Source organism: Ochotona curzoniae, unplaced genomic scaffold, assembly GCF_017591425.1.
Source record: "Ochotona curzoniae isolate NIBS_2020 unplaced genomic scaffold, NIBS_Ocur_1.0 contig_3368, whole genome shotgun sequence".
NCBI classification, from domain to species: Eukaryota; Metazoa; Chordata; class Mammalia; order Lagomorpha; family Ochotonidae; genus Ochotona; species Ochotona curzoniae.
The window spans coordinates 3,357,676-3,371,797 of NW_024465837.1; the positions used below are offsets into that span (position 1 = coordinate 3,357,676).

Consider the following 14,122-nt stretch of genomic DNA (forward strand, 5'->3'; position numbering starts at 1 on the left):
CAATGACATGTCCGAGAGCTAAATGGGATGTGGGACAGACTGAACAAGTCTGCAGTACATACTGGCATGAATGGGGCAGGCTTGGTGGGGGTTATGGGGAGTCGCCCCAACTAGGCTGCTGCTCCAACTGGTTTGTGTGAAGGCCGCATGTAAAGTGGACAGAATCAGGCTTGACTGCAAAACCCATTGTTTCATGTGAAAGACTGGGCTGGAAACAGAACTAACCCAGCAATTGCAACCACCAGTATATACATAAGCCAATTGGGGTGACGGACTGTGCTGGACCCTATACTGGCAAACACACACAAGAATCAGGTCTGGGGATCACCCTGGACAAAGTTTCTTTGGGGATCCCTCTAACTGAACTGCTGATCTCAGAACCCCAACCATGAAGAGACTATGTCAGCCAGTAGATTCTGAAGAGATTTCGTTGTGTGTGGAATGGTGAGATTGGCAGCAATTCAGAACTGTTGAACTATCTAAACTGCTTGAGCAGGACCCTCGGAGCATGCCTCACATCAGGGACCTGGGTTGGGTGGGAGGCTGGGTGAGGTGTCTCCCTTTATTTTTCCCCTTATCCCAGATACAGAAAAAAACATATATAATATAAAATATTTCAAATGTGTCATCACGAGACTCCTTTACAGAAAGAATTTGATACTGTGTGATCTCTAATCTAGCAGCACTCCATCCTTTTGTACATAGTTTCCTGAAATAATGGGCTATAATTTCCTCCCCCACTTCCTCACTTCCCGTATACACTAATTAAATGGATTTTTCAACACGAAAGTGTAAACATAAGGATGACGCAGCATTTAGTACCAGGCTTTACTGAACATGTTGCGTGTGCTCTATCAAAGCAGGACTGACACAGCAGAAACATCCTGCATTTTCCAGAATCCTTTCTTCTTTCTTCTCCGGTGATCGCCACTACTCAGAAATTATTAATTGCTCTTATGCATGTTTTAAAATTCTGTGTATCTTAATAGCCATAAAGAATATGTAACGACATTCTGAATGTTTTAAATTTTTACGTAATAATGTTACTTATCCTCATTTGATCATTAAATTTTCTATATGTACTAAAATGTCACATGGTATGCCACAAATAAGCATAATCAAAACATTTAATGCTTTAACCTATATAGTAATTAAAAATATTTAAAAATTTTAAAAAGCATCAGACTGCACAAATGCTACAGCTTGTATCTTTCTTTAATATTTCTGATAAGAAAATCACTCATTTTCTTTTTTTTTTCTTAAGATTTATTTATTTATTGGAAAGTCAGATATACAGAGAGGAGGAGAGACAGAGAGGAAGATCTTCCATGTGATGACTCACTCCCCAAATGAGCGCAATGGCAGATGCTATGCCGATCCAAAGCCAGGATCCAGGAACTTCTTCCAGGTATCCCACATGAGTGCAGGGTCCCAAGGCTTTGGGCCATCCTCGACTGCTTTCCCAGGCCACAAGCAGGGAGCTGGATGGGAAGTGGAGCTGCCAGGATTAGAACCGGTGCCCATATGGAATCCTGGTGCGTACAAGGTGAGGACTTTAGCTGCTAGGCCATGGCGTCAGGCCCAAGAAAATCACTTATTTTCACAGATCTGTAGAAGAGGTTAGAAACATTCTTCAATAAAGGGTTGAATAATTCAGGCTTGGCGAGAGTGTTCTTGTTTTGAATATTCTTTCTTATCTTTACTTAATTTCTAATAAAACTGTGCTAAAAATTTTTTTGCATGTAAGAATTTGTCGTTTTGGCTGGATTGGGTTTTGCTTTATACCTTTTAACGCTGTGTATAGACATGCTGGTCTATGGCCGTCAACTTCGCCGGTAGTGCTTCGACTGTGATGGTGCGTTCCTCATTAGCCCTTTTGATGATCTTGGCCTCTCTTGGAGTCTTGCCTTCAAGTAGTACTTTCATTTCCAATGAGCTCTATCAATCACTTTGCTTTCATTCTGTGTGTGGAATAATTTCACAGAGTAGCATTTATAAGCAACATGCATGCTTTCTTAATCACTTTGTAGGTGAATAAATTCACCTGTGATGTGGTGGTTAAAATCACATGCCAGACTACCAGATGTGTCCTAATCCTTGCTCTTCTACTTACCTATGCCTGATGCTGGGCAATTTCCTTAATCTGTCTGCACCTCAGTCTTCTCATATACAAAAACTCTGAAAAGATAACTGGTCTTTCTTCAGACTGTATAAATCTTTTCCCTTGTATTAAAAACTCTAAAGTTAATATTTGTACCTCTTCATAAGGTTATTGCGAGGATTAAATAAGATAAAGTTTTCACAACAGCACCAAGCTAGTAGTAGTCAGTCAGTATTTGTTACCTAAAATTTTAGTTGTAGTTATTAATAATCTCATTAACATTAACAAAATTATAATTAGCAATAATTAATATTATTATAATTATACATTACTTTAATATTAATATTGGTTAACAATATTCTTTTCTCTGTCTTTTCAAGAATTTATACATTGTATTTCTATTATTTTATTATGTTTAAAAATCATATGGTTTATTGATTGTTATTGACATGCACTTTGATGAGTTTCAACATCTGTATATAACTTTAAGGCACCCAATAAGTGTAATTAACATTTCTATTTAACTATGTTTTTTCAGATTCTGTATTTGTATATAGCATTCATTAATTACAGGGTCACATAATGGTCAAGTTGTTGATATGTCCCCTGTGATCCACAGTCTATACTCTGAAGCAATTCCTTATGGAAGTCTCACATACCAAGCTAATATTTCCTCTGCCCTAACCCTAACCCAGGTCAGGTTGAATACAAATAGGGAAAACCTGTATGCCCTAAAGCCAGGAAGTCTTTTAGCAGTGCCAAGTTGCTCATCTACCCTGTCTTGCTTTCCCCACAGAATCACCAATACTTTGTCCTTCACCCGCATCTTGACCAAATCTGATGCTTCCCCATAACCTTGCGTGGTGTGGTTGCTCCTTCATCTTGGGAAATGCAGGTGATAAACTTTCTCTCAATGGCATTGCCTCTCCGTCACTTCCACAATTAAAATCCTTCGAGTACAAGTTGATACAGCCCATAGATGCTTTCTCACATGCTTTTGGAATCCTTCTCCTCCATCTTTCCTCTTTCACTCCAGACAAGTTCTGGTTTATTTTCTGTTGGTCTAGGTAAATTTGCATTTTCTAGAATTTTTATATGAAACTGTTTTCCTGCATTATTTCATTCAGAAAATGATTTTTATTCATTCATTAAATATATCATTAGTTTATATTTCTGGATAGCATATGGATATGTAATAATTTGTTGATTCATTCATCTGTGGGACATTCAGTTTCTTTTTGGCTATTTTAAAATTGCTAGGGGGTCCACATACAAGTTTTCATGAGGACATAAACTTTCATTTTTCTTTGTGAATAAATGGCCATGTTTTATAGATCAATAGTAAATTTTTAGGAAAAAGTTTATTTTTACATTCCCATCGTCACTGCAAGAGAATTCTGTTTTGCATTCTTGCTTTCATTTGATGGTTAATCTTTTGTTATGGTGGATATGTAGCAATAATATAATATTATTTTGGTTCTATCTTTTGAAATAAAAGTGGTTATTTCTAAAAATAACAATAAAGTATAAAAGTTTAAAATGTTATGTTTGTGTTCACAATTACTGTATGCTATCCTCAGGATTCATCAGGGGTCATTTTTTACTTCTTGCTCAAATATAATTTAGCAATCCTCTTAATGAGTTCTGTGGGTAATAAATTGCTTGTGTTAATGTCTGATATCACATATTCTGAAGATATTATCTTGTCTCTACTGTTATTAACGAGAAGTATGCTGTCAGTCTAATATTCCTTTTGTAAGTTACTGCTTTTTTCCTTCTGTCAACTTTTAAGAATATCTATTTTTCACATTATTTAGTTTTATATTGATGTGTCTGGATGTGAGTTTATGTTTACTAATACCACTTTATTTTTACTTAAATCCAATATTCTCCTGATACTAAGACTTTTCTTTGATTCTGCAAAGTTCTCAGTTATTTTTCTCTAAATATGTTTCTCTACCTATTCTTTGATTTGTCTCCAGAAATTTCTATGGGACAGATTGTCAAGTTGCTTAATATGTCTTTTGTTTTCCTTAATTGATTTTAAAAGATCTATTTTTTAAATTGGAAACATGGAAATAGAGAGAGGGATCCTTACTTGATTTTAAATACACATTATTTCTTTATGTTTTTACACTATGTTTTGGGTGGATCTCTATGTTTCAATTCACCAATTATATATTGAATTATGTCCAGTGAGGATTATGAGAACATTATATCATGCTCATCTTTTGAAAGTCCAAACAATGCTATCCCAGGGCCTACATACAGAAGTTTCACAGCAAATATCATAATTAAATAAATGATGGAAAACGACTTTGAATATTTTTTGTTTCATTCTTATACTTATATAGCTTTATTGAAAATACTGTATTTTCAGGCCCAGCATGGCGGTTCAGTGGCTAAATCCTGGCTTTACACACACCAGGATCCCATATGGGTGCCAGTTCATTTCCCAGCTGCTCCACTTACTATTCAGCTTCCTGCTTGTGGCCTGGGAAAGCCTGGGGACCCTGTACCTGCGTAGGAGACCCAGAAGAAGCTCCTGACTCTGGGCATTGGATTGGTTCAGCTCAATTCCAGCCATTGCAGCCACTTGATGTGTGAACCAGTAGATGACAGCTATTTCTGTATCTCCTTTGCTCTGTAAATCTGCCTTTCCCATAAAAATAAATAAATCTTTAAAAAAAAGGAAAACATCACATTTCATATAACAAAGTTGCCATATAAATTAATTTGCAACTGAACTTTAAAAATAACCCATGGAAATATGCTGTCATACAAGCAACCTTAATGTTTCTATGTAGTTAGAATGTGCTGTTGTTAGGCTTTTGCGCTATCTAAGATGCTGCTTCTCTTTCAGGAAGTCTTTTCAGGGTTTTCTGAATCTTTGTGTTATGAGCATTCCAATGAGTCCTAATAAATTGCTCTGTATACGGCCATACCATCTGAATGCTCCCGATCTCATCTGGTCTCAAGAAGCTAAGCAAGGTCGGGTCTGGTTAGTACTTGGATGAGAGATTGTTCTAATATCTGATAATTCCCATTATTCGCCATGCCAGATGGTGAATTCAAGGGCAAGAATATCTCCGTTCTGCTTCTAATGCTCTGTTTGGTGATGCAGAGCATTTTATATCATACACAGCAGCACATAGAAAGATGTAGACAATTTGCTTTTGTAAGACATCCTCTTTTTAGTGCAAAAATAAATTGAAGAAATTTCCCTCTTCACTCATATCAGATGAATCCCTTGCTTTCTTCCAGCTATAATCTGGATGCATTAATTAGCAAAGCATTCACAAAGTACACAAGGAAAGATGCTAGAACGCTTTAAACATATAAGGATGTTGGATCACTTGACCCAACCAGTTTGGCCAGTAGGATCCCATAAAATGGTTACAGCAGGTGGAGCATAAGATCAGAAAGGGCCACAAGGTGATTTGTGCCAGAGCTTGCAACAATGATCTCCTCTCTGAACAATGTTGTATCCTCTCTACAGAGAAGTGGCACATTTATCAATTCTTTAATCGTGGCTTTGACGATTTGCGGGCAGCAACTTTTCTCCTCTTTCACATTCAAATGTCCCTGTCAGGTTGGGAAGAATTTCTACTATGGTTCAGCTTTCCTTGTCTTTCCAGCCTTGATCCTTCTGATTGCTGGCTATGCTCTAAGAAGTCAAATGTGGACGATCACCAGTGAATATTGCTGCAGTTGTGCTTCTCCACGCCGGACAATCTGCCCTCTGGAGCGCCGGCTGGCTTGCCTTAGGTTCTTCAGCATCACCGGGAGGGCACTTATTGCTCCATTAACGTGGCTGGCAGTGACTCTCTTGAGAGGCACCTACTACGAATGTGCAGCAAGTGAATTTGCATCTGTGGACCAATATCCAGTGTTTAACAATGTCACTGCTGGCAAACGAGAAGAGATGCTAGCTGGGTTTCCATGTTGCACATCAGCTCCTTCTGACGTGACCCAAGTAAGAGATGAAGTAGCTCTTATGCACAGATACCAGTCACAGGTAAGTTTCTGATTTTTTTCTGTCATGCGATCCGATATAAAGTACAGTTGCTTGAAACATTTCACATTTGCACTCTATTCTCTGATTACAGAACACCAACCAGTTGCAGTTCATGAAAATGAGTTCTAACGAGTGGCCAGAGTTAGAATTTTAGGTTTTGAAGTCATAGGACTTGGGTTTGAGTCTTGTTTTGCTACTTATTAACCTGCAAAACCTTGACCAAGTTAAGTAGCTTACCCATGCTTCACTTCTGTCAGCTGAAAAAATGGGATATTAATTTGGGAAATAAATGAACAAACCTATGTAAAGTGCTTAGTGCTTGGTCTAGAATCTCTACTTGAAAAATGAATTGTAGATATTGTTACAAATATTAATAGTGTTAGCAAAGTTTACATTTCTATATATATATTCTTATACATGCTGTATAAAGTTCTCATCTAAAATTATATAGTTAATGACTAGAAAACTAACTCCAAATGTGGTCCCAAATTCAGTGTCTATGAGCAGGCTTATGTTAGAAGTGAGTGATATGGGGAAAAACCTGAACCTAACTCACTCACAGGTTAAATTTCACAAGAGAAACTGTGCATGCTGTCGGTAGGAATACAGAGAGGCCCCAGCGTTCACTACCTTCTCCAGAGGATTTGGAAGAAAACATCTTCAGACCACACAGTAAAAACATTTACTGCAAAGGCATGCACAATTTTTGACCTGCAGTTTTTTTGTTATTGAAATTTGGGTATTTGGCTGAAAATTACCCTCAAGGATATAACATTGAAGCATAGTACTATGACCCAGTTTAAGAAATGTTTAAATTCTCATGAAGGAAATATTTTTACTCAACCTTTTTTATACCAGCTTTAAAACTCAGGCAAAGAATCTATGTGAAGAGTAAATATGTGATTAGTAAAAAATATCAATATAACAATTACAACTTTCAAAGAAACCTAAAACGTAATAGGAAATGGTTATATTTTCTTAAAAATCAAAATAAAATCTTGCTAAATTCTTCCACAGACTTATATAAAAAGATAGTTTTATACTTTTTAGTACAGTGAATTTCTTGGTTTTCTGACAATAACATATAAACACACACATGTATTTCACAAACTATATAAATAGCTACAATCTTAACATGAATCATCATAATACTGACATCATTAACCTCATTTTACATAAGAGCAAATCCAAACTCAAAATTTGTATAACTTGTATAACTTCATACTGATCAAAATGTCAAAAGATCATGCTGTTTCCATTCTGCCAGGCTGTCTTCTGCAACTATCTGGTATGTCAATCCTGGTTGAGGAATACATTGCTTTCCAGTTAGATTTTTCTAGGTTGACCACAAGGTCATGTTAAGTTTGTTTCTTTTCCCTTCCCAAGCCCAGTTGTAAAATATCTTCCCAACATTAGTTTTTTTTTTTTAACTTTGTTTATTTATTTATTTGAAAGGCAGATACACAGAGAGAAAGATCTTCCATTCATGGTTCACTCCCCAAGTAGGTGCAAAAGCCAGAGCTGAGCCACTACGAAGCCAGGAGCCATGAGCTTCTTCTGGATCTCCCACATAAGTGTAGGGTCCCAAGGCTTTGGGCAGTCCTTGACTGCTTTCCCAGGCCACAAACAGGGAGCTGGATGGGAAGTAAAACAACCAGGACATGAACTGCCATGGGTCCCTGGCAGATGCAAGGTGAGGATTTAGCTGCTAGACTTTTGACCTGGGCCCCTGACATTAGTTAACCACCCCCCACTTCAATATACCTTTTACGCACATGGTAAAAGTATCTTTCTAAATGCAGTTTGGATAAAGAGATCCACTCCTCTACTGTGCAGTCCTACCATAATTTCCTAACAACCTAAACACAAATTCTTGGTCTGACATATTATATCCTTCAATATGCAGACTACTTTTCCACCTGACTTTTATGATCATGTGATTCCAAATTTGTTAAACCTCTCCTAATTTTCTCTTGCTCTTATTTTTCTATCTTCTTTCTCTATTAGAAATCCCTTCAACTTTCTATATTTGTTGCATGTTTTTTAAAGAAATATTTATTTTATTTGAAAGGCAGATTTAAAGAAAGAAGGAGAGACAGAGAGATCTTCCATTTTTTGGTTCACTCCCATAATAGCTGCAATGGCCAGAAATGAGCCGATATGAAACCAGGTGCTAGTAGCTTCTTCTAGGTCTCCCACATGGGTGCAGGGTTCCCATATGAATGACTTGAACCATCCTCCACTGTTTTCCCAGGCTGTAAGAAGGAAACTGGATTGGAAGTGAGGCAGTTGGGATTAGAACTTACAGAATTAGAAATTTTTGAATTACAAATTTTAGAATTAGTAGCTGATATGGGATCCTGGCACTGCAGGTGGAAAATGGGCTTGCTGAGCCACTGTATTGCCTCCATGGTGAGTGTTCCTAATGTTTTTAATAATATAAATCTGAGCATCATTTTCATATCCACGTATTTCCTGATGCTTTCCAATGAATTCCTTTCTCTTTTGTTGGGCTTCCTCAGATGCTCCATTTACCCAAATCAAATGCTATCCCACTGTATCATATTTTTTTCTCAGCTTGTTCATTTATCTGCATTTTCAGGTTTAAAGATGATGGTAAGAACCAATTCCCATTTGAGACCTCACTACTAAACACGTGGTGAGAGATCAACCTAGAGCGATGAACATCTGAGATGCTCTTTGTTCCACAATGTTAGCCTTGTTGCGTTAAATTCTGATAAATATCACACTGAAAGTTTTAGTCTCTGGGCAAAGCAACCATTTCACTGTGCACATGGAGGTAACTCCAGGATTACTGGTGATTCATAGGACCCAGAAAAGACCTAAACTATTACAACTGGCTGTTGGCTTCCCTCTAATTGTGTGCAATTTGTCTTATTTTATCTGCTAAAAAAAATGAAGAAGCAGTATCTGCTAAAAAATAGAAGAAATGGTGATTAAAACAAAAGTAGGTTCTGATAGTAAAGTCAGTTATGTGACTTTTAAAAGCATATATTAAGTAATCTAAAAAAAAAAAAACTAGTTCATTTTCCCTTTAAAATACATTTTAATGATGTATAAGAAAAACCAGCCAACAAAAAGACTATTTGAAGAAGGAAATGAAAACAGTATGGTTCTACATGGCACACTGACTATACTGTTAGTAGTACACTCAGAAACAGGAATTGGCTCACTGACTGTTTTTATAATTTGCAAAAGATAAGAGGAAAGAACAGGTCAGGAAGAAACACCAATGAATATTTATTGGCACATCATTGAAGATACCTCAGGAGGCTATCATTATTATCTATCATCTCATCATTTTCCTCACCATCATTATCAAATATTTGTTAAACCCCCAAAGAATGCATGGGCCTGCACCTGATGGTTGAGAGTCCCACAGAGTTCTAAGTAAAGAACACGGTTGATGTATCTTATGCAAGGTTAATTGGTGGGTGACAGCGTCTGCCACTTCAAGAACAATATTTAGATCCATCCCAATTTAACTGGTCAAATTCCTTTCTGATCCAAAGACCAAGCTGAAATGTCTGTGCCTATAATTTTCCAGAGAACTATTTCTACAACAGCCATCAGCATTTTATCAATGTATTAATGACTGAAAAAACAGTTTTTTTAACTCAAATTTGGAATCCCTTTTATTATGGCTGTTTCTGAAAAATTTGAGATACTGATGTTTTCTGCTTTTCTTTCTAATCATTCTGTGAAGATGCTGGGCTGGATTTTGATCACCTTGACCATCATCGCTGTCCTCATCTCCCGCTGTCTGACGAGGTGCTGCTCCCCTCTCACCTCTCTGCAGCATTGCTACTGGGAGAATCACCTCCAAAATGAGAGAGAGCTCTTTGAGCAAGCTGCAAAACAGCACTCCAGGCTTCTCATCATGCAGCGCCTAGAGAAACTCTTTGGCTTCGTTCCTGGCAGTGAAGATGTCCAACACGTCCGCATTCCTTCATGTCAGGACTGGAGAGAGATTTCAGCACCCAGTTTTCTCTGCATGGGTGATAACACGCAAGGTCACTACAGTGTCCTAGGGGACAGGGTGGCTGAGGAGAATGAAGTAGGTCAAGCAGGAGATATTGAATTAAAGCCTTGATGATATGTAGTACTTTTCACAATTCAGGTTGCTCAATAAGATACTTGGCTTTATGAAGATGGCATTTCATTTGCAATCTTATCTTTTCTTCTTTGACAGTTTTTACAAAGCCAGTTAAAATGCTATTTCCCAAACCAGTTTATCTGATAATTGTGCAAATCTTTCTCTGAACTCTCACTGATAGTCTAACAATGTCTACAATGTTATATTGGCCTAACAAAAAATTGACATATTATCATCTTGGTTCTTTTACTTAGTAGCCATGTGAAAGTTACTATTTCTGAGTGATATTTTTTTTTCTCAACTGCAGCTATCTTATGGAGCTGTTGTCAGGATTACAATATGTGGCAATATCAGCTACTTGTTCATCTCAGTGCCAATAAAACTACTTTATCCCTTCGTCCTTGGATTCAGTGTCTTCTATTATCATCTTACCTTTCTCTAGTTTCTTGTTTCTTTATTTGTACCTCTCTGAAATATCTGAGAACTTTAAAGGTTGTATCTTTTGGAAGAAAAAAAGATCACTGGATTTGATTTGGGAGTTTCTCTAAGAGCTTTGGAATTCCATTTTAAACAGAACATTAATGTATTCATCTTTTTCAAGTGCACAAGGAAAACTATTCCAATTTGTTAACCAAATTTGTACCTAGTACTAACGAGATCTTGTAAGAAAGATGTCAAATGCAAATTAGAAGGTGGCAGGTATCGGCGGTTGAAGTTTCAGTCTGGTATAAATGAACCATGTAAATATGGGAGCTCACATCCACTTTGTTTTTTGCCAGCTGTAGAATTTCATGGATCTGTGTACCCGAAAATTTTAGAAATTCTTCTCTATAGGGACATACTGGTAAAATGACTACCTTACATTATTACATTATGCTCAGAATTAATTTATGGATTTTTGGAAACTATACCAAAGTGAAGACTCCTCAGTGGGATTTCAATTTAGAGCAGAATCAAAGATTATATGGAGCTATGTATTACATCATCATGAAGACTAATAGTTTATACACAACACTTTGATTTCCATTACCTTCTGAAACCCTTTTTACATGCAGATTTTTCAAAGTGTGATACATAAGGGTATACTTTGAGCCAACTGAATACAATCTTCCATTTCCTTTTTTGCAAATAATTTTTAAGTATTTGGCTTCTCTATTGAGTTCAAAGTATTTTGTTGCAGCCATGTGAACATTTAAAGGATAGTCCACATCCTTGTGATATGTGTAACATATATTTAAAATCAAACACACTGAATTCATATTTTGTTCTATTCTTTTATTATACACCTAGTTAGACAAAATATTTTACATAAAGAACATGGTATCTCCTCCCCTTTGTGCCTAATAGATTTATGTAATTATACAGCATATAATTAAAGCCAATTATGTTCTAACACTACCTTACATTTTGCTACCAAATGCTTTTGGCTACCACATCAGAATCTGTGGCTTGGCAAATAGCGACTTGCATGTTTCTTCATTTCAGCTTTGTCAGCTCCTCCATTTCCCCACCACAATCTAAGCTGCCTCCTTCCCAGGGGACAAAAAAAAATCCAGTGGCAACATGTGTTTCACTCAGCTTCTTTTATGTTTATAGAAACACACCTACACTTTGACATGCACTACTTCTGTTTTCAGTCTTGAGTCACATTAAAAAAAACCCTAATATACAACTGGAATAATAAATAACAATGATTTTTTAAAAGAGGTGTTTATTTTTATTGGAAAGGCAGATTTACAGGAAGGAAAGACAGAAAGAATCTCCGTCTGCCCATTCACCACCACCCCTAAAATGGCTGCTGAGCCCATTCGAAGCCAAGAGCCAGGCACCTCCCCCAGGTCTCCCATGCAGGTGCAGAGTTCCAAGACTCTGCACCATCCTCTGCCATATTCTCAAGCTACAAGTAGGGAGCTCGGTGGGAAGTGGAGTAGCCAGGACACGAACAGGTGCCCACAAGGCAAGTAGCGCTCAGAGATAGAGGATTAGCCAGTTTAGCCAATGTGCTGGCCCAACAATGATTTTTTTTTTTTTAAAAAAATACTACGTTTTCACGTATCTGATTTAGAGTTTAAAAGGTAATCCCACAGATCCTGTAATTTGAAGTGGCATAGTCAACCCAAGACCTTTTGAATATGGGACTAGGTGGCTATTTAGCACTACAAAAATATAATACACAGTGGTAAAACTTTAGTTTATAAGTAGTATTCCAAAAGGTGGTACTGGTCAATAAAAGGACAGATAATAGAAGGCAGAAGAGCATGGACAGCTACACATCTGGTTTATTGTGCCGAGAGTGTCAATCTGTAAATGTTATTGAGGAGCAGTGGATGGTATTTCCAAAAAGGCTAAACTAAAATTACCTCTGACCTGAATTATTTTTCCATACTTCTCACCAAGACAATTTTTCTACTCAGTACACCAGTTTAAGAAAATATAGCTTAGTTTCCTTTCCTGCCACCTACTGGCCTAGACATGTATCTGCAGACCCATCTGTAGAGCGGGTGATAAAATCTACCTTTACCGTCTAGTTGCTCTCAACAACGTATCCTATTTACCTCTTACAACAAAGTGAAAAGCAGAGTCACATTAAAAATAATTTGTTGAAATGAGATAAAGCAAGGAATGTGAAAGAATTTTCTAGAGTTGTACATAGACGACTTGTTTTTCCTATTTATATAATCATATTACTAAATGACGAATCCTGAGTTATCCTGGAATATAAGCCTATCTAATCCCAATAAAGTAAATGCATCCACTTTTTTCATGAAATTAATTGAGACACAGAGAATGAAGCAATGTGCCAAAGGTCACATCCCTGTACGTTATGATGTTTGAATCCAGCAGCAGAGTGACTTCCGAGCCTTCCCTCATTGACATTGCCAGAACACGGCAACGGAGGCAGCAGGCCACGCTTCCAGGTCCTTGTAGATTTCAGGACCACTCTCCTCATGTTTCTGTCAAGGAATAATAGAAACACGTGGAACTCTGACAGTAAGGTGCCATATTGCATGAGTCTTGTCACTTGAAATGTACTTGCATATATAAGGACTCTTTTTCAAGGCCTGATATCTGTTAGCAAACTAACTTTTCTCACTGGGGTGTGATCTTAGACTGAGTCGCCCTAAGAACATATGGTATTAATTTCATTAGCTACAGTCAACTGCAAGGTTGCCTTGTAGTCTCAAAGATGATCTCTTCAAGCAAGGCATGGCTGAGGCATCGCTATAATCTCTGAGCTTGTTTCAGTGGGTCATAGTTATGAAGGGCCAAAACAGGGATTAAAACACACTCACTAATCTTTTCTGTCTGTCTTGTACAAATCAATGTCTTGATGCATCTTAAGACTCAATCACTGTGAGCTTTGAATACATGAGAGGTAACAAGCTGAGGAATGAGCCAGGGCCTAGCAACTGGAAAAAGTCAAGTAAAAGAACTCTATCCAAAAAACCTGCGGGAGGTATGCAGCTCTGCTGATAGCTGTGTCTGACCTTAACAGAACACTAAGATCTACACTCTTGGATTTCAGAAAGTTCCTGGAGAGCCTGATGCAATGGCTCACTGGATAATCCTCCCACTTCAAGTGCCAGGATCCCATATGGGCTTCATTTTGTGTCCTGGCTGCTCCACTTGCCATCCAGCTCTCCACTTATGGCCTGGGAAGGCAGAGGATGATGATGACCAGAAGCTGTGGAACCTTGCTTTCATGTGGGAGACCTAGAAGAAGCTTCTGGCTCCTGGCCTCAGCTCTGGCTATTGCATCATTTGGGGAGTAAACCAGCTCCTTCTCTTTTTCTCTTTTCTCCTTTTCTTTCTGTGAATATACCTTCCTAATAAAAATAAATAAATCTTTTTTTAAAAGTTCCTGAAAACATGAAGTCAAAAGATA

At 37.5% G+C, this 14,122-nt stretch overlaps 1 protein-coding gene across 1 annotated transcript; it reads left to right on the plus strand.

Annotated features, from left to right (window-relative positions):
* The first annotated feature begins 5,561 nt into the window (after nt 1-5,561).
* Nucleotides 5,562-10,574, plus strand: CALHM4 (calcium homeostasis modulator family member 4). Its single transcript, XM_040979991.1, has 2 exons — nt 5,562-6,119; nt 9,847-10,574. Exons 1-2 carry the CDS (start codon nt 5,562-5,564, stop codon nt 10,231-10,233), a joined length of 945 nt encoding a protein of 314 aa, XP_040835925.1. The 3' UTR covers nt 10,234-10,574.
* Nucleotides 10,575-14,122: the final 3,548 nt, after the last annotated feature.

Coding starts and splice junctions, on each gene's coding strand:
- CALHM4 (XM_040979991.1), top strand. CDS start 5,562: ATGATCTCCTCTCTGAACAATGTTGTATCCTCTCTACAGAGAAGTGGC. Junction 6,120..9,846: donor TGCACAGATACCAGTCACAG/GTAAGTTTCTGA, acceptor CATTCTGTGAAG/ATGCTGGGCTGGATTTTGAT.